At 39.2% G+C, this 26,597-nt stretch overlaps 1 protein-coding gene across 1 annotated transcript in view; it reads right to left on the reverse strand.

Annotated features, from left to right (window-relative positions):
* The window catches only part of FRY (FRY microtubule binding protein), a 259,681-nt gene that overhangs the window by 83,442 nt on the left and 149,642 nt on the right, over positions 1-26,597 (reverse strand). Inside the window, exons 24-34 of the mRNA XM_044913570.1 lie at positions 25,863-25,920; positions 24,709-24,800; positions 24,248-24,420; positions 22,980-23,140; positions 21,679-21,789; positions 17,482-17,636; positions 9,444-9,543; positions 8,994-9,165; positions 2,818-3,074; positions 2,202-2,348; positions 781-949 (exon numbers count right to left, since the gene is read on the reverse strand). Of these exons, the coding sequence (XP_044769505.1) occupies positions 781-949; positions 2,202-2,348; positions 2,818-3,074; positions 8,994-9,165; positions 9,444-9,543; positions 17,482-17,636; positions 21,679-21,789; positions 22,980-23,140; positions 24,248-24,420; positions 24,709-24,800; positions 25,863-25,920 (1,595 nt within the window). The remainder of the gene's footprint in view (positions 1-780; positions 950-2,201; positions 2,349-2,817; positions 3,075-8,993; positions 9,166-9,443; positions 9,544-17,481; positions 17,637-21,678; positions 21,790-22,979; positions 23,141-24,247; positions 24,421-24,708; positions 24,801-25,862; positions 25,921-26,597) is intronic.

Consider the following 26,597-nt stretch of genomic DNA (forward strand, 5'->3'; position numbering starts at 1 on the left):
AAAAAAAGAAGAAGAAGAAGGTAGCAGGAGGGGAAGAATGAAGGGGGAGGAAATTGGAGGGGTAGACGAACCATGAGAGATGATGGACTCTGAAAAACAAACTGAGGGTTCTAGAGGGGAGGGGCGTGGGAGGATGGGTTAGCCTGGTGATGGGTATTGAGGAGGGCACATTCGCATGGAGCACTGGGTGTTATGCACAAACAATGAATTATGGAACACTACATCTAAAACTAATGATGCAATGTATGGGATAATATAAGAATAAAAAAATAAAAAATAAAAAAATAAAAATAACAAGTAAGAACCTGGGAAGGTTGAGAATAAATAGATAATATGAAAATCATTATGAATTTAATTTATTTATAGTATTAAACCAGTGAAGATAAAAAAAAAGAGTCTCAGCTATTCTGAAACCATCTTTTTTTTTTTTTTAAGACTTTATTTATTTAATTGAGAGAGTGAGAAAGAGCGAGAGAGCGAGCATGCACACGCAGGCAAGAGCAGGGGGAGGGGCAGGAGGAGAGGGAGAAGCAGACTTCCCACGGAGCAGGGAGCCTGACTCGGGACTCCATCCCGATACTCCGGGATCATGACCTGAGCTGAAGGCAGATGCTTACCTGATGGAGCCACCCAGGTGCCCCTGAAGCCATCTCTTAAATGAAGTTCACACAGGAATAAGAAAAAGTAACACACACATACATTCCTATCCCTTCAGTGCTCTCCATACAGAAAAATCCAGAGATCCAAGACAAGATGTCCACCCAGCTGCCCTCCCCCTACCGGAGGCTGCCGCGGAGGCCTTGCTACTGGCTGCGAAGCGGTAGAAGGGTGGGTTGTCACAGTGCTGGACGATGGGATTCACCGGCTCCGTCTGCTGCAGCTCGAAGAGAAGCTCCTCCATGGTCTGAATGGTGTTGTTACGACACAAGTAGATTGCCACCTTTTTAATCTGAGAAGAAACAGAACGTAAGGGATGTCTTCCAGAGCCTCGCCCACAAGAATGCTAGACTGTAACCTGTTCCCTTCCATGAATGCGTCCTCCCCAGAGCTACCATCCTGATATCTCAGCTTCATGGTCTCCTAGCATGAACCAAAGTGTTTGGATTAAAACTGGCCTCTCTGCACATGCGTGTCTGACAGAAATACATGTTAAAGGCCTTATCTGCCCAAATGGCCACGTTTACAAAAGTTACCTTTGGGGCACATGCATTCTCTCTCAGCTGAAAACTTGCCCGCTAAGGCCTTATCTAGAAACAAGTTTATTTATACAAACCATGGGAAAAAGCTGCAAGTTATTTTTGTTTGAATAAGGAATCCAGTCCCCTGCTCTTCTCTACTCCCCTAGAAACAAGTGAATTTTAGCTGTTTGTAGGGTTTTAAATTTTAAAAATAAGTCTGGATTAAAGCTCTGCTTTATTGTGGCCCTCACCATCCACCCTGAGGCATGGAAGCCGCAGTAGGGCTCAGGTGGTTCAAAACAGCGGGCAGGAAGAAAATCTCTCACAAGAACCAATAGCACACAAATGCCAACTGAGTTAGGGTTTTATTTTATTTTATTTTATTTATTTAAAAAAATTTTTTAAAATTTAAATTCAGTTAACCAACACATAGTACATCATTAGTTTTTGATATAATGTTCTATGATTCATCGGTTGCATATATGAATTAGGGTTTTAAAAATGTTGTCATTTTATTGATCAGATCACCTTTAAATACAAACACTAAATATCATGTATCTCAGGAAGATTTCTCTCTGCTTATTTCTCTCCTAACACTTACATTTGAAGAGAAACACCTGGATACTCCCCATTTTTATTCTGTTTTAAGAGCATCAAGATGTAAACATGAAGCATTTTTATTAGTCATAATATAATGTGTTACTGAGTTTCTCTTATATAGTGGGTCTACTGTTTACAGAAGGCAGCTTTTAGTAGCTGTTAGGATAATATCCACTTTAATTCATAAGTTTCTGTGTCCAAAGTCTTAGAAAGAGGATGACAGGTGTCCCTAGGACACTGTAGCCTGCTTCTCAGGGGGCAGAAGGACACTTTATGTAACACGTAGATGAGCTCCTGGGAGATGAGCGTGACTGACAAAATCTGACATCTCCATTTTACTCAGCGCCAAGAGCACATTCTAACTCGCAGCTGCAAATACAACCAACAGGAGCAGTGACTCCCGAGAGTCTGAGGGACACTTACATAGGGCAAGAGAAGCGTGTCGCTGCTAACCCCACACAGGCTGATCAGGAACTGCAAGGTGATCCTCAGGTTGTTGCTCCATTTCTCGTTGTTGGCTAAAGCATTCCAAGCATTTTCCATTTCTGGTCCAGGAACTTCATCACCGTACTATAACACACAAGAGAAAAACCAGCCTGGGACACGTGTGGGAAAAATGGCAGGATGCAAAATGCTTGATTAAAAGTTGTTATAAGGGTCACGGCCATCTCAAAATCCTAAGAAGGGGGAGACATGGCCATTCTTCAGACAGATGGCATTTTTCACCAACTTACAATGCACCAAGCAGTAATGTACGTACTTATTGTCATGATTTTTAATATGTTAGGGTTATTTTTATTACTTTAAAAAACTGTGGTAAAACACACATAACATAAAGTTTGCCATTTTCAAGCATACGGTTCAGTGGCCTGAAGTACATTCACATCGCTGTGCAACCATCGCCACGCTCCATGCCCTATTCGTGCGATTCTTCACGGTAAGAGCTGCTTGCCCTAAGTGGGCAGCACAGGGTTTGATCAACCCAGGGGTTCCCTGGATGACAGAGCCGTGCTCTGAGGCACGGATCCTCGGAGTTTACCTTGGCCGTCATGTACATGAGGTTATTCAGGACCAGTGACGTGGCTTCCGGGGAGCCCCAGCCACTGCCTCTCAGCCCGTGTGAAGCAGTCACTTCCCCTTCCTGGTCCTTGACGTCATCGTCTGGGCTGCTGGGGCTTGACCCCGGGAGGAGGAGCCTGCTGTCCACCAGCTCGATGTTGTGCAGCCAGGGCAGCAGGTAGGTGAGCATGATCTGACGCCCATTTGGGTGTGTCGTGGGGAACCGCTGGCTGACCTCTAAAGGGAATGGCAGTGACACAGAGCCGTTCGTTATCTCATCGAAATAAACGAAGCTATGAACACCAACGGACAGATGGAACAGTGACTTCGGTGTACAAGGCATTTTCACATACAGCAGCTCCTCAAGGCCTCCAAATCTTACAAGTGAGGCTTGTCCTCCAGCCTCTTGCGTCTGGCGCTCTATGGAGCGTCGTCAGAGAGCACAGCGGGAAAAGCATGGGCTTGGTCAAAGTGGAGTGAGGCGCGAGGCTTCATGAGTTCAAATCCACTGCTATGGAAGAGGCGCATCAGAGCGGACAAAACAAGGGGCTCGGAATCAGGACATGTGATTAGATCCCAGCTCCTGTTACCTACCAGCTGCAGGAAATTCTGTGTTAGTTATTTAACCTCTCTGCTCCTCATCTGTAGAATGGGACCACCTTGGGCCACTGTGAGGATTAAGAGATAGGATCATAAGGTATCTTACATGCTCAGCACAGTGCTGGGCACCCAGGAGGAGCTTAATAAACAGTGGTTGGGACTGTTGTAAACAAGGACTATCATCTTTCCACTCTTCCGATAGTTTACCAAGTGTCTTCCATGAACTCTGCGCTGTAGAACTGAGAAGTGAGCCTCCAGCATGTGGACTCACGTTCCTGGTATCGACTTGAAAACTGCCACCTATGTGGCTGGCGCATGCTTAGTGCTGTACTTTGTTTTATGAAGTAAATGAATCAAAAGGGTAAAACTGGACATTCAGCCCAGTCATTTCACCCTTATTTTCTGTGATAGCATTCATGCCTTGTTTCACTGTCAGCAGCATTTAATTTTGTGATCTGAATAAGCTTTCTATAGAAATAAAAGCACAGCGTTACTTATATGCTGCAAGCTGCTTGTAATCTTTTATTTCTAACATCTAGAGAAGAAACGGTTTTATCCTAAGGGAAATTCGAAAGCAGTCTGATGCACTTGTTATTACTCAGCGTGGCATGTAATCTCCTTTGGAGAGCTCTTGGCTGCTAAACAATAGAACAACAAAGATGCCAGGAATTACACCAAGATAATCCACTAGATCTCTGAAACAGTAGCTTTAATTGATTTGGCCCTTTTCCTAAAATTACAATTACCATTTTTTTTTATTTTGAAGAATATGAATATATTTAATGCTGGGCCACAATAATCAGGGTTAAGCTGTGATGTTCCACACAGCTCAAAATTTCAAAACTGACTTAATTTCTAAACTTTAGGGATGTGATGACTGATATCATGAACTTTTATGACACATATTCAGATCCTTCAGATCCCAGAACATTTATTTATTCAACATACGGGGCCTAGTTTTCTAGGGGCAAGTCACTGTGCTAGGCACTGTGGAGCCAGCAAGGACTCAAGGTTTAGTTCGTGTCCCTGAGAAGGAGGCTCTGAGGCAAGTGATGTTGACAGGTAACTCTGGGGCGAGGTAGCAAGTGACAAAGAGGAACAAACAGAGTGTTGTAGGGGTTCGGTGGAGGAAAAGGCCTTCTGGTTACAAGGATTCAGGGCACGTTATGGCAAAAGAACTATTTTAACTCTGCTAGAAAAGGATCGGGAATTTGGAGGGGAATAAATCCTTCCAATCGGAGGGACAACCGCTATTAAAAATACATTTTTTAACAGTGGCATAAAAACCTCTAGTCTTTTTGAGGCAATGATTACCTTCTAACACATCACATGATTTGCTTATTTATGATGTTTATTACATCTTGTCTGTCAGACGCAAGGTCCAACCGGTGTGTGTGTGGGGAGAGGCACCTAAATCAGGGCCAGGATTGTAGAGGTCTTTCTGAAGGGAAAGGGGGAAAAAACACCACAGGCATGCAAACAACCCCCACTCACCCCTCCAGCAACAAATTAAAAAAAATGTGAGATGGCTGTTCCGTACAGTTTCTGGCTCCTCTGGGAGTGACCTGTGCAACTCACCTGGCTACTTCCAAGGAATTAACCTATCTGACATTACAGGCAATAAAAATCTCACCACAGGGTTTTTAGTAGTAGAAGCAGTGAAAACAAGAGCTAGAAAATCTCTATAGCCTCCTCCTTTTTCCATGTTATTTTAAACAAGTTATTCCTCATAAATCAAAATAGCCCAAAGGTCAATTCTTGAAGAAAAACTTAGATTGCACCTGCTTGCCACTCACTGCATGAGCTTCTTTTGTTCTTGAACACTCTGTACCATTTACCTCCTCTTCCCTGAGTTGTCCAGCCTGCTACCAGCTTCTCCTCAGCCAAACAACAAGCTCAAATCCCCTGCTCACCCTCAGACTCTGCATCCCACTGTAGCTCCATCCTCTCCTTTTCCTTCTTTCTCAGCCAAGCCACTGAGATGTGGCTTCTACTGCACTTTCTCTGCAGAAACTATTGACAGTTACCAATAATTGTGAACTGTGAACTGTGAGGTCCAGAGGGTGATGCTTAGATCGTATCTCCTGGGAGCTCTCTGATCCAGTCAAGGCTGTGGACTGCTCACTCATTCCTCCAAAATCCTTTCTTCTCTTGGTTTCCATGACGCCCACCTTCTAGGTGTTCTCCTTCCTCTCTGAATGGGCCTTCATCCCTGTCTGTTCCCTCACTCTTCCCGGGCCCAGTCCTCAAAAGCTGGGTGTCTGGGTGCGTTCTTCCTCTCTGTGTTCACTCCACTCGTGATCTCATCTGTTTCCTTGGTTCTACCCCCTTCTATTCTTCCATAAGTCACTAGCGCTGGTCTGCCCTTGACTCTAGTCTGTCTCTACATAGGGATGTCTGACAGACACCTACATTCAATATCCCAAGCTGAGCTCAGGATCTCTGCTTTGTCCTTAGCCTTCCCATTTCTCTGGATTGGCTCTTGAGGTGGGGCTATCACCCCCTACCTCCCAGATATCGTACCAGGGACTCCCTTCTGTGTACCCTGCCTGGAAGCTCTTGACTCTGGTCTCCCCTTTCTACTCTCACGGGGCTGTCTTAGTTCAGGCCTTCATAATTTCCTCCGTGGACCACTGTCATTGTTTCTCAACAGATCCTCTCTCTTTAGACTGGATGTTCTTTTATCCATCCTTCACACACAGTCTTTCTAAAATGCATTCTGCTCTTGTCCCTGCCTCTTGTTTGAAACTGATCAGTGGCTTTCAGAACCCAAGCAGCTTGCTGGATGCCCTTCCTGTTCCCAGGGCTCTGAGGGGTTTCAGGAGCACCTAGAGATCACTGTCCTATAAACTCCTTAGGGTACAATACAACAATACAAAGCCTTCCAAGACTTGACTTCTGCCTCTCTGTCTGTCCATGACCATCTCTAGCTTTCCCTCATCCCTGCATGTTGTAGTAGCCAAACTGACCACTACATAATCTCTAGAACGCAGCATGTTATTTTATACCTCTAAGTCAACCCACGTGCTCTTTCCTTGGTCTGTAATACCTATCTACTTGCCAACTGTAATGTCAACTACTTGTCTGCTTTGCAAATTTCTACTCCTCTTTCAAGCTGCAGCTCAGACACCAACTTCTCTAGGAGGTCTTGCCTGATATTCTTGGCCCAATAATTGATTATCCCCTTATCTTCTATCTCATACACAGAATGTGCTTTTTTAAATTATACTTGCTGCTCTGTATCATAACCATATGACTGCACATCTTTCCTTATTACTAGATTATGACCCATTGATGAGAGAGAGACTGTTTTATTCGCATCTGTGTTCCTAGGACCTAAGCACAGTGCTTGGCATGGAGGTGGCACTCAAATCTTGGTTGACGGGAATAGAAATAGATTTTAGTTTTCCAAGAAGAGAACTACTAGTTTATCAAGAAGGCTTTTCTGGAGTCCCCCCATTGTTTCAGGCATGAGGCAAGGATGTGACTAATTCTGTTGCAGATAGATGGAGAGATTTTCACTTAACTTGGGGCTTGAACTCATGACTCCAAGATCAAGAAGAGTCACATGCTCTTCTGACTGAGCCAGCCAGACACCCTTGGTATTGTCTTTTTTTTTTTTTTTTAAGATTTATTTATTTATTTGATGGGGGAGGGGCAGAGGGAGAGAGAGAATCTTAAGCAGACTCTCCTCTGAGCATGGAGCCCAACTCGGGGCTTGATCTCATGACCTTAGATCATGACCTGAGCAGAAACCAAGAGCCGGATGCTTAACTGACTGAGCCACCTAGGTGCCCCAGATTTTCAGTTAGGTCTTAAGGAAGACTGGAGTTAGGGAGAAGGAGAGAAGGGCCATTTCTGGCAAAGGGAAGAGCATGCACAGAAGCAAGGATTGACAAAAGGGCCTGGCATGTAAAAGGTCAAGTGAGATGGGAGTAGAAGGTTCTTGGATGAAAAGGTTTGGAAAGCAAGTTTGGAAGAGGAGGTTTTTTTTTTAATTGGTGAAAGAGTTCCTATTATTTAATGTCTCTAAGCCTTAGTATCTCATCTGTAAAATAGCAAGGGTATTACAGTGGTGGTGGTGGTAATTCCACACCAGCACTAGGCTAACTGCTTGGGTTTATCAGCTTGTTCTAATCCTTGCACCCTCTGGGGTAGTCACTATTGCAGATAAGGACATGGAATTTAGAGGTTCCATGACTTGCCCGAGGTCAAACAGCCAGGGAATGGCAGGGCCAGGGACGGACCCAGGCTGTCAAGCCCAGAGTCTCATTTCTAACCACTGCTCATGGGGTTGCAGAAATCAAAGGATAAAGGAAGTGTACATAAAGTGCCTAGTACAGGCCACTCAATGGATGGAAACTGTTATTACCAGCAGTTATTTTTAGGACAGCTGGGCAGAGAAGTTTGAGCGGAGAAGTGCTGTGCATATTTGGTTTTGAGTAGTGAGTGGATTGCAGGGTTGAGGACTGTAGGCAGGGGATGCTGGGACAGGGGTGGGGTGAGGGGACTGAAGGGGATCTGGATGAAGGCCCTGGTAACATAGATGGAAAAAGAGGACCAACTGAGAGACCAAAATCAGCCTCTTGGCAAGGTGTTCCTTACGCAGGAAGTTAATCAACAAATGTAATTCTTTAAAATTACTCACAAAGACGACTTGCAAAGATGTGCTAAAAATCTAAACTCTCAACAACCTATGAATGTAGCAACATACAAGGTACAAAACACCATCACCATCACCACCAAAAACAACTTGCAGCAATTATATGTATTAGAAGTTATACCACGCATACTTAATTTACTTGGGAAATTTTACACACATAAGGTATATAGAAGGATTATGACTAATCTAAGCATCTCTGCATTTATCCTACGTTTATTTTAGATAAACACACTTTTTATATTTAAATATATTCCAGAATTGCCTTATATACGTAAGTGAAGTTAGTCCAAAGCAATTGTGATCTACAAATTTAGCATCAATAATTTTGACTCTAAAATGACACTAGACTTGAAGAAGGAAAATTACGGCCTCCTCATTCTCTTTCCACCATCTTGAAGCCTGTGGAAGCCTGCTGGTAACAGCACTCCCCAAATAACAAATGTATCTGGAAGGCTGTGGTCCAAGGCCATTTTCCATTTTTGCTGGCTATAACAGGGGTCTCTGGAACCAGAAGGAACACACACAGCTCTTCTCCCAATTGAAGATGTTTATGCTTGAGGTGAAACCGAATTCTATCTAGGCAAGAGATACTCTTATATGTACAAAGCAAAGAACCACACAGTGACTCCTAGTGGCAAACCAAATAAAACCAGAGTAATCTGGGGAAAGGTAACTCTGGCTCATGGAAACAGCCGCACGGTTTGTGCCAAATTCTGAAGCAACCTTCCTGCTAAGGCTGTTGGACACAGAGTCCATGTGACGTTGTACCCCTCAAGGATTTAAACTTGCTGAAAAGTAACCAGGTAAAAACGTAGATTTGTTCTCTTGTAAAAAATAAAATAAAAGGGAGATAACTCTGTGCAGAAACGATCACACGTGTCCTTGCATGGTACCTGAGAAGAGTGGGAGGGTGAGCTCGGGGTACATCCTGGCCAGTTCACATGACAGGAGTGCTAGTGACACACTGTACAGGGGTGGCAAGGGGCCATGTGTCCCGTAGAGAATACTGCCGGGTCTCTGTTCAGCTACTTTCTTCGAGTACACGAAGAGCTTGGCTTCAAGGATCTAGAGAGGTAGGAAAGGGAGAAACGGTATGAGAAAACATCGGCTGGCTGACTCCGGAGGATTTATGTTTCATCAAGTTTCATGGTAACAAAAGTAATGAATGCATATTTTAATATAGTATTCAAGGTAAAGCATCAGTTAGTTCCTGTGTTTAGAGAAGGTTATGTAACTGTCTTCTCACTCCTCTATATCCCCACCAGTGATATATAGGAATAAGCAGGCATCCAGGTATCAACCACCCTCTTTCCGAAGTTTCTATGTAAGTAAATGATACGTGCCTGCATGAGCTGCATGGAGATTTCATAAATCTCTCTGTTGGTGTCAGAGGCCTTGAATAGAACAAGGTTCAACAATGTCACTATGTCAAAGGGATAATTCCTAAAACAAAACACACACACAAAAACAAAAAACAGCATAGTTTTTAAGACAGTCTGGTTAGTCATCTTGATAAATCATTACCTCTCAAAATTCTAGATGGCGACTGACCTCAGAGACACTTACTAATGATATTTTCATGCCCATTTGGCCATTGCCCCTCCTCCCCATTCTTTTGCTGTTTATTAGAAGAAGAGAAATAGCTCTGTTTTTGTTTAAAATTGAATATTGTTGCACCAAGATAAATGAACACACAAAAATCTAATGTAAATAGATTTTAATGAAAACCAAATAAAAATGGAAAGAACAGAAGATGATATGTTTACATTTCTCAGTAGCTCACTGATTTAATATTTTCATTCAATCCATCTAAACGTTGTAAGCACCAAACATATACCAGAACAACTGCACAGTACTGATGATACTAAGTTAGTAAGGCTGGCCACTTCCTCTAAGGCAGACTTACTGTAGAGTTAGGGAGATTATACAGTCTAGTTATGATGACAGTAGCCACAGCATGCTACAGAATCCTAATGAGGGACACCTACACCACACATGGGGTGAGAGAAGGCTTTTCCAAGGGGGAAACAAGTAAACTGAGATTTGCAGAACCAGGAGACATTAGCCAGGCCATGGAAAGGGTAACATGGGGGAGTGTTCTAGGCAGAGACAACTGCATTTTGAAAGATGACAAGAATGAAACAGCAAGATCCCTTCTGTAAAGGAAAGAATCTCTGTGTAGCAGACTGAGTGAAAGAATTAGTAGAGGAACAGAAGATGGGACTAGGGTGATAGGTGGGTTCAGAAGATAATCAGCTTATGGACTTCATCCTAAAAATTAAGGAGATCCTACAGGATTTGCAGTGGGGGAGTTAGGCAATGACATCACTTTTGAAGAAGCACTCTGAGTGCTCTGCGGAGAAGGGGCTTGTAGGGGGGATCAATATTGGGAGCTGTTACAATACACCAAAGGGGAGCTGATGAGGGTTTGAATTAGGGCAGGAATGGTAGAGACAGAAAGGAGGGGATAAGAGATGAAAAACACTAAGGAGATAAAATTGGCATGATTTGGTAATTGATTGCATGCATGGGATGGGGAGTAGGAACCCAGCCAACTAACAGTATAATCAAATGGAATGTGTGTAATAGGGATATTACAGTATAATCAAATGGAATATGGAGCTTAAATTCATTTTCCTTTCTTGCTATATAATACTCCTTAAAGATGATTTTTTAAAATGTTTGTTTTTTTCTTATAGTGGAAAAGAGGTCACAAATAGAAAACTCTTGGTGAGATAAACAATTAGGGAACGGTCCAGTCCATAAGTAGTGAGTAACTGATATTTATTTTGAGGCAAACTTCAGAAAGCAGAAGATGGCTTGGAGGTGAAAAAAACACATTATTTTCTTGTGGGTTCCTTTTTTGATTCTCTAATATAATTACAATTGTCTAAGTTCTGTTTTTGAAAAATCACCCTTCTAGAAAGGCATAATACTATTATGAATACATGCCCATCTTACAGTAAGTTTAATCAGAGATTAGAGTGAGCATTGGTTAAATACACGAAAAAGGATGGTTTTCATTTTTGACATTAATCAAATTTAATCTTTTATCTTTCTAGTAATACATGAATACAACTTTTTAAAAAAAAAGGTTCAAGCAATGCATAGGGCCAGAGGATCTAGTCTGAAGGTGGTTCACTCACACGGTTGGTGAGCTGGTGCTGGCCGTAGGTTAAGTGTATAGAATAAAATGTGGAAGTGTCCACTTCCTTTCACTCTCCCAACTGTTAGAGGCAACCACCCTTTTCTAAGTATGTGTATAAATCAGTACCCTTCCCTTACACACATTGTCAACATAAATGTGATTATACCACCCATGGGTAGTTTTGGAGGTGAGCTTTTTCAGTGAATGAGGCTTACCCCAGTCTTCTTAATGGCTGCACAGTATTCCATAGTATGGCACCACAAATAAACCAGTTTTATAGCAGATGCTGTGGTGTGCCCCATGGAGCCCCCTTTCAGGACTGAGGCGCTCAATCCTCCAACTAGTGTTAGAGGCTGAGACCTCTGGCTGAATCCCTCTCTGGGAATTGCCTTCAGCCAAAGAAATCTGCCCAGGTCAAGGACATGCCCATACCCAGCAGTAGCCCCTGTGGGACTAGCTGAGGTCTCTTTTCTTCTGCCCAGTCCTACTTCCTTCACTTCCCCATAGATGTTGACCCCAAGGGCATTCCTTAATTAACATCCTGTGCTCAGATCTCCACCCCGGAGTCTGTTTCCTGAGAAATCCAGCCGTAGGCCTGTATTAACAGTCATTTAAAGGTTATTTTCATTTTTTTTTTTCATAGTTATAATGTTTTTCACTGTTATAACACCAAATGTTATTTCTTCAGAACAGATTTCTAGAAGAGGTGATGCAGGGTTAAAGGGCGCAATTAAAATTTTGGTAGATACTGCCACATTGCCCTCCAAAATGGCTTTACTAATTTGCACTCCAAAATGATTACTTTTCTGGAACTTTTATTTTTTAATTTAATTTTATTATTTTTTAAAGATTTTATTTATTTGTCAGGGGTGGGGCAGGCAGAAGGAGAAGCAGGCTCTCCGCTGAGCGAGGAGCCCAATGTGGGACTTGATCCTAGCACGCTGGGATCATGAACTGAGCTGAAGGCAGATGCTTAACTGACTGAGCCAGGCGTCCCTAGAACTTTTACATTTAAATGAACAAAAAAGCATGTGGTTGATTTGTCAGATGAGAAGCGAGGGAAACCTCCTACATGCTGTGGTGAGGATAATGAAGAACGATGGGTAACATTTATGTTATGACTTGCCTATTTTGTGCTGGTTACTCTGCCAAGGCCTTTACGTAGATTTGTTATTTTATCTTCCCGACAAGCTTACAGGCTTAGAGACATTAAGTACTTGACCAAGTTCATGTACAAGGAGTAGAGCCTAGACTGTATCCTGGGTAAGTCTGACTCCAAAGAATGGACTTATCCACAGTGCTATCAGCCTCCTGGACAGCCCACAACAGTATATTTCATAGCCAGTCTAACTTGGGAATCTAACAAACTGTAGCATCCGGAATGGACTGGGAAAGTAGAAAGGACACTCCAAGAGCCCCACGGTGGCAGAGATATCTTACCTACGCTGCTGTCTCTAACACGGAGATTTAACACATATGCATTTTTATATAAAAGAATACTAACTGGAATTTAAATAAAAACTTGAAGAAAAAGAAAAGGACACTGACAAATATTGCTGGATCATTGGGGATTTTTAAAGGCAGGAAAAGGGAAGACAAGGCCTCCCTCCTATGCAGGGCCGTGCACTGGACTATGTAATTAGTGCATTCAATTAGCTGCTTAGGACTGAACCATGGACTTTATGGAGAACAACACTGAAAGAAATAACAACACAGATACAGAAAATGAAAGAAGTCCAGAAAAGTGAAAAATTAGATCTCAAAAGAGTGAAGGAGTACAAATAAAACATCTGTACTTAGATGGTTAAAATAGGCTTAGAAACAAAATCTTATACCTTTCAGTATTAAATTATTCAATGCAGGCCATGGAAGGGTAAAAGATAAAGACAGCTGTGATCATTTGGAATAAAAATCAAATCATAAAATAAATACAACAGGCAGATGTAATTCAGAAAGCAAACAAAAAATAAGACTTTTTTTTTTTTTTTTTTTTTAGTCTAGAAGAGAGGAGGTTTTGAAGAATGTGGGAAACCCACTAGCTCTGGCTTATATAAAATGGAATGACAGAGCTCAGGGTAACTTTGCGGTATTCTGGAGAGAAACAGATTTCATTAGTTGATAGAGGGGATTACACCATAGCTTTCTACTTCCAATAGCTATTGAATAGTAAGTGTTTACAGAGTGCCTACTATGTGCTAGGCCTTAGGTCAAGAAATTGGATTCATATTTTACAGATATTCTCATGTTCAGATATATAAATCTATTTTTAAGGACTTGATTAGAAATGCCATATTTACTCATTCCCCTATTAACAGACTTGAGGTTGTTTTTCACTGTTTTAAAATACAGTAGTAAATATCCTGCATGCATTTCTGTACATGGTTGCAATTTTTGAGGCTACCATGTACCATATTAAAAGGAAAGATTGGTTTAATTTAATCATTAATCATTAGGTTAATTGGTTTAACCTAATCATACCAGTGTTCCCATTTTACAAATCAGTAAGTGTTTATAGTAACTTGCTCAGGAGCACACAGCTTGATTAGAGGCAGAGCTAAATTCAAGCTCAAGACAGCACATTTCCTGAGCCCAGATTCCTAAACTCTGTGCTCTCTTGAAATCTCCAGCTGACTGACTGGCAAAACCAAATGAGGTTATGCATCACCAGCTAGGGAGTGTGATTAGGATTCATGAATCATAAGCTTCCCTTGTCTTCCTTGGTAATATATAGATGATATTTCTTTAAGACATGTGGGACATCTACTTGTAATAATTCAAGTTTGCTGGGGCTGATTTAAATTGGGAAAGATTATAAGAAGTTAGCTTAAGGCAAAACATACAAACAGCAATGGCAACAAAAACCACCTCCCAAAATAAACCCAACAAAATATAAATTAAAACTTTGACCTTATATGTAATTCTTAAACACTTACTAAATACATTGTAGTAGTATGTTGGAGGGTAAGAGTAAAAACAATAGAACTCTCAAAGTATTTAATTAAATGTGAAGAGAATTTTGTTGAGTTAAGCCACTAGCTGGAAATGGCCTACACTTTTAATATAAAGCATACTATTTACCTTGATTTAGAATGTTGGATATCCATTTAATCTCTTTCTCAATTTCTTTATCTGTTCTGTACTGATATAATTTGGAGTTGAGGGGAAGTTAATAAGAAGACACACAGAAATCAAACAGTATTTGAATTAATGCTGCCTGACAGGTGAGCTATTTCATTTTGTGTTTAATTATAGTACTGAGCTGCACTTAATAGCTTTTAATCAAATATAAGATATATTTTATAAAAAAAATTCTTCAAAATTAATGTTACCAGTTCTACCATCACTTTCTACTTTTATCCTTACTTCTCCTGGTCCTATTTGAGATCCACACTGACTTCCAAATCTCTCAATATCACTGGATATATCAGAGTTATAGTTACATTCAGTTTTGATTAGATTCCACCAAGTTCACAACACACACACACACACACACACACACACGCATGCACACACACAGAGTCCTCTATAGAAATAAAAGAAACAAAAAAAGAACATAGAGAACTATTTTTTTTTCATTATCACAGCTGATGAATAAAGGGATTGATATATTAAACTATGCAAAAATGGCTAATTCCCTCTTCTAAAACCAAAAGTAGAAAGTTTTATTCAGGAGCATTTTTTTAAATGTTCAATTTTTTATGTATTTTATAGTAATTGTAAATGGTTCCTTAATAAATGAGTCTGGTTATAAACTGCCATATTCCTATAAAAAAAATCCAGCATATGTTCATTTCTATTTGAAAAGGAGGAGATAATTCTTTACAAGAAAGATTCTTCACTTTAGAATATGACTTGTAGGAGTTACTGTACAGATAATTTGTTTGAGAAAGTTAAAATATGACCCAGTTTCGGCATGAGTTTTCAGGAACATATTATTTCATAACAGAAGGTGGTTAGGTGTTTTTAGGAGCAAACTTGTGGAAAACAAAGCAAAAGCTAAAACACCGGAATTGCTTTCAAAAAAAGTACTGAAAATGTAAGTACAAAGATTGTTCGAACAAATCCCGAGGCTTATCCAGACTATGCAGACTGAGAATTTATGAGGAGAGAGAGCAAATTTAAGCCACAGCTGAAATTTTAAATACTGAACATGCCGCGTGGTGACAAATGACAGAAGGGTTGGCTAGTCTCTTGGCGGACAGGTTGCGGCCATGTCGATGTCTGGCCCTCGAACCTTCCTGCCGGATACATGAGGGTCGTGAACCTAAGTTGATCTGCAATATTTGTCTAAGAAAGCAGAATAGTTTGGAATAATATCTTTAAAAAATCTAAATATGGGGAGTTTTATGATTTAATATTTTTGTGACTGGAGATATTACTGAAATTCAGATTATATTGCTAAATTCATAGACATAAATTCATAGACATTCCCTCTAAGGGAAAATACCTAGATTCACCCAGAGGAATGCAGTACAATATTTTATGAGATGGCCATGCAATGAAATAAATTTGACTAGGACAGTTCACATCGAGTTCACTGGGAGAAAGGCAGCAAAGAGAGGAAACTTCTTTGTTTTAATTTTTGTCAAAGGGATCTAGGGTCCAAGTCATATTCTATATTTTCAAAATCAAAGAGTCATGTGAACAAATTTATTTTTAAAATATCAAAATATCTGAAAATAAAAACACACTCTGGAGAAAGATTTTTGCAAAAAAATTTGCTATTTTGGTAATATTCTATAGGTATAACTATCATTTCATAATGTTAACATCATGAAATAAAATGATGGCAAACTGGACAGTTTAGATTATATTCATCTGCTGTAACTTTTACTGAGATTAAAATGTATAATAAACATTCTACTATTAAGATTATAGAAAATGTAAGCTTTAGATGTGAAATGTTATCTACTGTCTTTAAAAATGAAAGCTAAAAATTTTAAAGAAAAACCTCTCTCTTGAAATAGCATGTTCATTTTAGGTTTATTGAAAGTAGAGGTCTTCTAATATTCTGTTCCTATTAATTTAGAACAGAATAGGTTGTAATAGGTCAGAATTTAAAGCTCATTCACTTTATTCCCTTCATCCGGTAGCTCAAGGTAGCTATTTAAAATTCAACATTTAATTAAAAAGGAAAAATCAATAGTCTATATGAGTCTTTTCAAAAATAAACTTGAGCTGCCTTCTCTCAGTTTCCAATACATAAGCTCTTTCTTGGGAATAGCTTATGCACTTTGCGGTCTTCATTAACCCTTTCATTTTGGCTATGAAATTATTTCAGTGAAATAGTGAAATTATTTCACTCAATAAATTACAGTGCTGCATGACTTCACTGAGGGGCTAATTTACATAACTAGAGAGTGTGGTTTTATAAGTGTAATCTGTGGAACCCAGAGTGTCACATTTTCTTTTCTTCCTTTCTGAAGTTTTGGGCAAGAGAGATGTAACTCAAAAAAAATTTTTTTTTTTAAGTAGGACCCATACCCAGTGGTGGAGCCCAATGCAGGGCTTGAACTCACAACCCTGAGATCAAGACCTGAGCTGAGATCAAGAGTTAGATGCCTAACCAACTGAGCTACCCAGGCACCCCCTTTTACCTTTTTTTTTTTTAAAGATTTTATTTGAGTCTAAGAGAGAGAGAGAGAAATAGAGAGCACGAGCAGGGGGGGAAGGGTAGCGGGAGAAGCAGACTTCCTACTGAGCAGGAAGTCCAATGCAGGGCTCAGTCCCAGGACCCTGGGATCATGACCTGAGCCGAAGGCAGATGCTTAACCGACTGAGCCACCCAGGTGGCCATTACTTTTTTTTTTTTTTAATAGAGCGATGTAACATTCTTACGTTGCTTCCTGGGTTTAGTTTGGTCTCAGGATGGCTAAAGGGCTTACAGTTCACACCTGTCACAAACATTTCTAGAAACTCCTTTAATTCCTTTAATGTACCTTCTTTATCATTTTCAAATCCTGCTCGTATTCGTTCCTGTGAACTTCCGGGCAATTAATAAGAAGGATGCTATAAGGACAAATCATTCTTCAGGAGAATGAGAAAAATCATTGTAGCTGCAGACTTACAGGGAGTGGTCTATCTGCTGGGGAAATATTGGCCATTGTGTATTTCTTTAGAATTTACTCTGCTCAGATAATTGCAAAACCGTCAGCCCTCACATATTCATATCATGAAGAGCAACTTTCATTGTACTTGCCACTTAAAAACCTTTCACTTACAAGGATTCATACCTGCTTCCACACACAGTTGCTATGGCTTTGAAGCAGCCAGATGCAAGCTGGTAGGAACCTGTGTAGCATCGGTCAATTGCCCAATTAAAAAGATTAATTTGGTCGGGATTAAGTTCCAATAGCAAGATGACGACTTCACAGCCAAGTTGATGAACCTGAATACATGGAGGAAAGCAATTATTCATGTTTAATGAAAAGTTATTCCAGGGAAAGACACAAAATCATGCTTAGCCAACATAAACTGGGGAAAATGAAAGTGGAGACAGAGTATTCATCTTAATTTCTTTTAAGATTTTATTTTTAAGTCATCTCCACACCCCACATGGGGCTTGAACTCACAAAACCCAAGATTGAGAGTTGTGCCCCCTACTGACTGAGTCATCCAGGTGTCCCTTCATCTTAATTTTTATTCCGCATATTCTTCTTTAAGAGGATGCAAAGTTGCAACTGAAAATTGAAATGTATGTATAAACTAAATCAGACTCTGTAAATGTGTCATATATAGGGTTCACTTATTCTTAAATTTTAATTCTGAAAAGGTAATAAAGACTTGGTTGGCAATGTTTCCTTATTGCATTTAAAATATTTTTGAACAGTACATGTATCTTGTTAAAAATTAAGTATACAAAGGATGGCCTTTATGTGTGTAAGTCTTTTGAGGAAAAAAATCAGAATATATTTATGGGGCTTGATTACTAAACTTAGCTGGCAATGTTTTAAAAAGAAATGTAGTTCCTATAAACTCTTCTTAATCATAGACTCTCATGTGAATTGATCATCATACCAGATAGAATTAATGGATCCTTTATTGACCGTTCCTGAAGCTACTGGATGGTCACATTTGTCCAGGAGAAGCCTGGTGCCTGGAGGCCATATTCCCTTCAGAGAGTAACATTTTCCTGTCTCCTTCTGTTTCCTTCTCTTGCCAGTTGCGACCAGGTGGAGAAGGAAAGGTTCTGGCTTTTTTTTTTTTTTTTTAAACAATAGGGTGTGGACTAAGATGGGAGCAATATTCTCGTTGGATGGCCAAACATCATCAGCCTAGTTCCCCACAGGTTTAAGTAATTAGCAGCAGATAAAAGCTAATGATACTATTACAAAGGACTTAAAAATAACATTTCATTAAGAAGTTAGTTTGACGTGAAAGAAAATCAGCAAGTTTTTATTGAGCTTTAGAAACCTTATTTTGGAGTGTAAGATACATAGCATATAATTCACAAGTAAATGATGAGTTACTGTAACTGAACACCCCAGTGTGAACACCAGACGTAGATACCACATTACCAGCACCACTTAAGCCAGCCTTATGCACTGTCCTATCACTAGTCTCTCTCTCCTCCAAAGGAACCACTATCCTGACTTCCACCACCATTGGTTAGTTTGGGCTGTTTTGAACTCTCTGCAATGGAATTATATAGATTATAATTTTGTGTCTGTTTTCTTTCATACAACTCATGTTTGAGACTCATCCACATTCATTCATTGTCACTGCTGTATTCTGATATATGATTATTTCACAATGTGTTCATTCTATACTGATCAACGTTGGGTGTTTCCAGCTTTTGACTTCATAATACTGCTTTGAACAATTTGTACATGTCTTATGTTGCACATACTGGATATATATTTTATGAAATATATATCTGAGTACAATTGCTGGGTCGTAGGGTGTCTTATGTTCAACCTTAGTAGATAATGCCAATCAGTTTTCCAAGGTGGTTATTCCGATTTCTACTCTCTGTAGCCTTCTATGAGAGTTCCTGTGGCTCTATTTCCTCGTCGACATTGTCCATCTTTTTAATCTTCACCATTCTGGTGGATTTGAGGTAGTATCTCCTGTGGTGAGTCTGCATCTCTCTGATTACTCATGAGCTTGAGAACAGTTTCTTATGTTTATTGGCCATTGAAATAACCTCTTTTCTAAATTGCTTGTTTAAGTCACTTGCTCATTTTTCTATGGATGTCTCTATCTTATTTATCTGAAGGGATCGTTGATATACTCTAGATAAGAAGTGCTGGTTTTATCTTGCAAACATCTTTCACTCTGTAGCTAGCCTGTTCACACTCTTAATGGTGTCTTTTGGAGGAAGTTATTAACTGGTCTTTTTTTACAATTAGGAATTTTTGCATCCTGTTTAAGAAAACTTACTTAGACCCCAGGGATTAAGATTTCCTCCTGTATTCTTGTATTATTTTCTAGAAACTTCAGTTTTTTTAGCTTTCACATTTACATCTATAATCTAATTTCTTCTTTTTCACTCCTGGTATCTTATTTTTTCTTTCCCAATGCATTGACTAGGATCTTCAGTATAATGTTGATAGAAGCGGTGAAAGCAAGCGTCTTTGGTCATTCCAATCTCAGGGAATACTTTCAATATTCACCATTAAGTATGATGTTTATAATAGGGTTTTTTTTTTTAGACACCCTTTATCAAACTAAGAGTTCTTTTTTATTCTTAGTTTTATTAGGAGTTTCTCTCATAAATAAATGTAGAATTTCATTAAATGCTTTTTCTGCATCTATTGAGATGATCATGTATTTTCTTCTTGAGGCTCTATTAATATAATTAACATACTAAGAATTGATGGCTATTTGAACATTAAATCAATCTTGAAGTTCTTGCATAATGCCAACTTGATCATGACGAATCATTTTTATATATCATCAAATTCAATTTCCTTATATTTTATTTACATTTTTGTATCTACGCTCCTGAATAAAATTGCCTTTTAATTTTTTTCCCCGTTAAATCCTTGGCAGGTGTTAGTAATAATGTTATGCTGGTCTCATAAAATATGTTGGGATGTATTTCTTCTTGAGCTGTTTTCTCTTTATGGATTTTGTATAAAATTGATGCAATTTGTTCCTCAAATGTTAAACTCATCAGTAAAGCCATCTGGTCCTAAAGTTTTCCTTGTAGGAAGACTTTTAATTACAGGTAAAATTTCTTTATTACTTATATGACTATTCAGATTTTCTTTCCTTTTTGGGTTGTGTTTTTTTTTAGGAATTTGTCCATTTTACCTAAATTTTCAGGTTTATTGGCACAAATATGTTCATATATTCTCTTTTTCCTTTTAATATCTACCATTTGTAGGGATGTCCCCTTTATATTTCTGATGTTGGTGACACGTGTCTTTTCTCTTTATTGATCAGACTTGCCATGAATTAATTATATTAGTCTTAACAAATTCAACTTTTGACTTAAATTATCATCTCTATTAATTTTTTTCTTTTTCATTAATTTCTCCTTTCATCTCTATTATTCCCTTCATTATAGTTTTTTTTCAGTTTGATATGCTATTCTTTTTATAACTTCTTGAGATGGATGCTTAGGTCATTGATGATCAGCCTTTTTTCTTTCTAATATATATAATCAAGGCTATATGTTTCATTCTAAGCAAGGCTTTATTTACAGCCCACAAGTTTAGTATGTAGTATTTTGTTATTCTTCAGGTAAAAAATAATTTTCAGTTTCTATTGTTATTTGTTCTTTGACTCACTAGTTATCTGGGAGAGCGTTTCTTAATTATCTTTTTTTTTTTTAAAGATTTTATTTATTTATTTGACAGAGAGAGCGAGAGAGCACAAGCAGGGGGAACAGTAGGGGGAGAGGGAGAAGCAGGCTCCCCACCAAGCAGGGAGCCCGATGCGGGACTCCATCCCAGGCCCCCGAGATCATGACCTGAGCTGAAGGCAGACGCTTAACCATCTGAGCCACCCAGGCGCCCTAATTATCTTCTTCTTATTGATTACTAGCCTATTGTCACTGTGAGTAGAGAAAATAGTCTGTGTCATTTCAATCATATGATCTTCATGGAGACTTGCTTTCGGGCCCAGCTGATGGTCAACTTTGGTAAGTATGTTGTGTTTTTTATCCTGATGCATCATAGTGTAATGTGTGCAACACAGAGACCTAGACTTCTGTGGCTGATGTTGAAGATCATTCTGTCTAGGGTGATCAGCCTTGATCGGGTTACTAAAGTGCATGAGCATTGTTCACAGAATGATCTTCAAATCAGCCACAGAAGTATAAGTCTCTGTGTTGTGTGTGCGCGTGCACACACACACACAAAACAAACAAACAAACAAACAAATAAATACAATGTATTTTTGGCTAATACTTACTCGTAAATCTTGACAAGCCAATAAACAAACAAACAAATAAATACAATGTATTTTTGGCTAATACTTACTCGTAAATCTTGACAAGCCAGAATGTTGTCAAGCCACTTGTACAGGTAGCCATCCGGGGAAAGGCCCACGTTGTCGAACACAGGGCCACAGCACAACACCGCTGACATTGCCTGATAACAAAACCACCCAACATGGAACGAAACCGGCAATGATCTAGTAACACACAACCGACTCCCTAAAACATAACTACCACATTTGTAAATGATGAGGGTCTTCTAAAGCAGTTATTTTCACAAGATGGTAAAGTATTCCTTACTAGATTAAATAAAAAGGACCAGATTCCCAATTTCGGATTTTTAAATAAGAATTAAAAGCCATATATTTAACTTCATGGACATAAAACTTTATGATGATAACAAATCTTTACGATGAAAGAGTAAGATACTCACAATGAAATGACCGTTTCACAGTATTTAAAACTTACCTTCAGTGATTTTACGTGAATAAGTTCTGCTTTATAAGGTAAATACAGCTTTTCAAGTTTTGCTTTGGTGACAAATATTTGACTAATGTACTAAATTGACAAACCATGGAAAACATGGAAATAAATAATTATGATTCTTAATCAAAGGAAAAAATTAGGAATATAAACTTTAGTTACTTGGAGGAGGAGAGCAAGCAAGGGAATGCAAGAGAAGGGGCGATCTTGATTCACTTTGTGATTAGTAGGTCGCCATGACTATGAGGGCCATGGTTTAAATCAGCTTCACTGAGGCAAGAGTCAACTGGAGAGTCAGCAAACTTCCAGTATATATGACAGAGCCGATACACAGTTTTCTAAAGGTCATTAGGCTGTAAGGAATCATGCTTGTGAAATTTTTGAATAGCCCTATTTGTGGAAATTTATTTTGGGGAGTCTTCTACAATAGGAGACTAAAAAGGGAATGTGGCTTTTGGTGGATTCTGCATTTGAGGTAACATAGAGATCTTGCAGGTTGTAAAGCTAACTGACAAGGTAGTTACTTACAGGTAAATAAGCAAAACCATGTGGTTCTCATGCACTAGATAAAAGTGAGAGCTGGGAAAAGTTTTGTATTTTGAAACTGAGAGCCCAATTGGAATATGTACATATTTATACACAACTATCTGTCTATGTTGACGTGCGTATGTTTTGGAATTTTAAAAAATCAGCTTATGTATTTCTGGGTGTGTGTGTGTATTGCATGTGCACGTATATTTTATCATATCATACTAGTTACTTTAACCTTATTTAAGGCATGGCTGTCAGTTTAAGGAAAGGTTGTTAATTTAAGGAGAGACGGTCTGACAAAAGTTATTCCCCGAGACAAAGTTGCCCTACCTTTAATGCACAATACTGGTATCTTGTAATCTGATGATTTCTATCACTGTAGCGATCCAGAGGGGTGAACATAATGCTGAAGGGTCCTGCCCACTGGCTAAATAAGATGAAAAGATGATGCCTCAGGCTTTGCTGGGGAAACAGAAATCTTCGGTGGTGAACTAGAGAGAAAAACACAGAGTTAAGAGTCTCCTAGACTGAAAAGTATAGTGAATACAGTTTACGTCACTATTATACATGATTCTTACATTTTGAGAAAAGGAGTAATTTTATTTCCTAACTCGAGTTTTCTTTAGGTAATGAAAGGAGCATTTAAGAAGGCAAGCCTAATTTTCTCTCTAAGTGTAGAGTCCTCTCCTCATGCTGCAGTCGGTGACACCTTGTCCAGAGTGGGAAGCGGAAAGAAAAAGTGGACCAGCAGACACCACTTTCTAATCAATGTCGAGGAAAACTGCAATACCTCCCACTCAGCTGCTTCTCACAGAGCAAACGTTCTTTTGACTGCTGCCGCCCGTCTTTGAAAGTACTGTGAAATATGATGTATAGACCTCCATTTGAAACAAACACACTCTAACTGAAGAAGTCCACTCAAATCTTAACTTAGGGTCATCCAAGAGGAGGAGGACTGGTAAGAAGAAGGTTTTGCAACATCAAAATAATGGAAAAAGTAGAACCAGTTGAACTGTGACCTTCTGCAGTTATGTCAACATTTTTAAATACAGTAATTTTTATACCACACTGGCCAGCTATTTTTATTCTCTACGCTTTTATTAGATGAAAAGGTTTCATACCCATTTGCTCTATGGGAAAAAACCAAACCTCTCAATGGTATAATTTACTAAGCTGTATAGAATTCTATAGAACGGGTTGCTGGGAGAGTCAAGAGGAGGAATACTGTGGAGCTGGATCACATGTTCACAGACGAGCACAATGAGAAGGAAGAAATGAAGCCTCTGTGAATGTTCTCCCTGAATTACTTCCTTCCTCTGGAGATTGCATAGATTCATTTTCAGATGGGAACCCAAACAAAGAATAGAAATAATGGGATAAGCACAAAGCCAAATTTAACTCCTCTTGTTGCCTTTCCAACTCTGTGCTGAATTACCACAATCTGTTCCCATGTGTATTCCCAAGTAGTTCAAAATAAATGAAGGACCCCGTCCCAGACCTGCACACAGGCCCGTAGGATGAAAGAGGAAAGCAGGGCAGTGAGGAACACAAAGGGTTTTTCAAGCACGAAGGGACTTCACAGTGATGCATCGCTGTACCTGGTACACACTGAATCAAGTTGGCCACCATCGCACTAAAATGTGCCCGGATATCTTTAAGAATTTCTACTTCTTTGTCATTTTCAGCTTCTAGGAGCATGCGGGTCAGATCCACATATTCTAAGAACAAAGCTCCAAGGGCTAAAGTATCCCGTTCTAAGGCTCCATTTGTGCTGGAATTTAAAAAAAAAAAAAAAAAAAGCTTTCAGATGATTAGTCTTTATGTCAGAGTAGTAATTGCTTCATGGAAAATAAGATTCACTGTCAGAACTCGCACACTAAATTTGTTCCTGACCCACGGGCAGTGTAAATAAATATGAAACAACAACAACAAGCTTTTTTGGACTTTTCAGAGTAAAAGTTAAAGGTAACATATTTAAAAAAAAAAGGAAAGAAGGACAGGAAGAAAGAGAGGCAAAAAGTGTTGAGGAGAGATGAACTCATTCGAATTTTCACCCTACCTGTCACTTATGACACCTGCATCAGCCAGAAGCTCAAAAATTCGAAGTAGTTGTAGCCTTAACAAGTCCCGCCGTTCTCGGCGTTTTTTATTCTGTGTAGAAAGAGGTAATACCATTTATGCACGTGGGCAAAACAATAATAACTTTGCTTTGGGAAACTGTATTAAAGAAAAGCATCATCTAGCTATTCTCAATTTCCTAAACATAAAAGACGAGGGTATTTTTCTCTCTTCCAAATCCTTAGAGAAAATGCTTGCTATTATAGGCTCTAAAAGAAACAGATCTTAAGTGGGTCAATAAATATTTACAAGGTGGCAATGTTGAGAACTAATCAGCCTCATCTCCTAGATGCTTCCAGCATCTACTGAAAGACGCAGTCACTGAAACACAGGGACAGTGGACACAAAGAATCCCACCAGTTCTGGTCATGCAAGTCGCACTGCTAAAATTCTGCTACTTCTTCTATCTTATCTACTATATGGGAAGTATTCTTTATTTTTTATCCTGATACATTGTAAGTTTGTCCTTTTCAGAGTTCACGCCAGGGAAGATAATGTTGAGGAAAATGCTGCCTACGCCAGATGAAACAAATGATATTCTTGACCATCCAACTCCTTGTGAAGAATAAGTAAACCAGCTAAAACCCAAAATTCAATCAACTCAAACCTCCTGCAAAAGGACGTAATATTTTTACATACATAGGACTATCTAGGTTGTTTTGCCTTCATGAGTTTAGAACAAAATCTTTTAAAATAGGAACCGTATTATACTAAATGCTCAAATACTGAGCAATAATAAAAATAACAAATTTAAAATATTAAGATCCACTGTTAAAAGCATTCTGGGTGTTTGTATTTTTTTTTTTTTTAGGGGAAACCATTAAGTATGATCTAAATTTATACCACTGTCCAAATAAACCGAGGCATGAAGTATTTAAATTAAAAATCTTGGGCGCCTGGGTGGCTCAGTTGGTTAAGCGACTGCCTTCGGCTCAGGTCATGATCCTGGAGTCCCGGGATCGAGTCCCGCATCGGGCTCCCTGCTCAGTGGGGAGTCTGCTTCTCCCTCCCCCGCTCCCCCCTCTTGTGCTCTTTCTCTCTCTCACTCTCTCTCTCAAATAAATAAATAAAATCTTTAAAAAAAAAAAATCTTACCTCTGGTCTTCGTTCCAGAGCTTCTTTCATTAATGGATGAAGTTCTTCTACCAATTCTCTACGGAGGAATAATGTCAACATTTGAAATTCATTATTATTGACACCAAGTTTGTCACCAAATATATCCATTCAATCCTAAGTCATGTACTTTCCTCACTTTGCTTCTGACCTCAAAATGCCGCACCCTGGCCTTTCTGTTTCTCAGTCACATGGTGAACTGGAACGAGGTATTGGCCTAAGCTTTGTATTACTGGTTTTCATCCCAGTGTTACGTATATAATTTTGGCTCAATACATATTTGTTGACTTGATTCTGATTTCCTGTTCTGGAGTCCTCTATGGCAAAAGACCCTCTCTAAATGGCTAAAACAAACAATATTTTGTAAGTGACTCTTAAAATCAAAACACTTTACTACAGGCAGTGGGGATGAAGATAAACAAAATCGAGTCCCTCACAGGAGACATTTTCAGTCTAACTAGAGCAAAAGAGACGGGGGCACTTGTCATGACACTACTTTTGGGATCTGTGCTCAGGGGGCTGACAGTTGATTTTAAAATCAAGTGTTTTTGGAGGTTCAAAGATAAACCCCTTATTTGAGCTATAGGATAAATGCAAATTATGGCAAGTATTATAATAATGAGGTTTTCATCAAAACCTTTTCTCTAGTGAAGTAAAAATAAGTGTGATCATCTATCTATCTATCTATCTATCTATCTATCTATCTATCTATCTATC

This window comes from Neomonachus schauinslandi, chromosome 3 (assembly GCF_002201575.2).
Source record: "Neomonachus schauinslandi chromosome 3, ASM220157v2, whole genome shotgun sequence".
Lineage (NCBI taxonomy): Eukaryota > Metazoa > Chordata > Mammalia > Carnivora > Phocidae > Neomonachus > Neomonachus schauinslandi.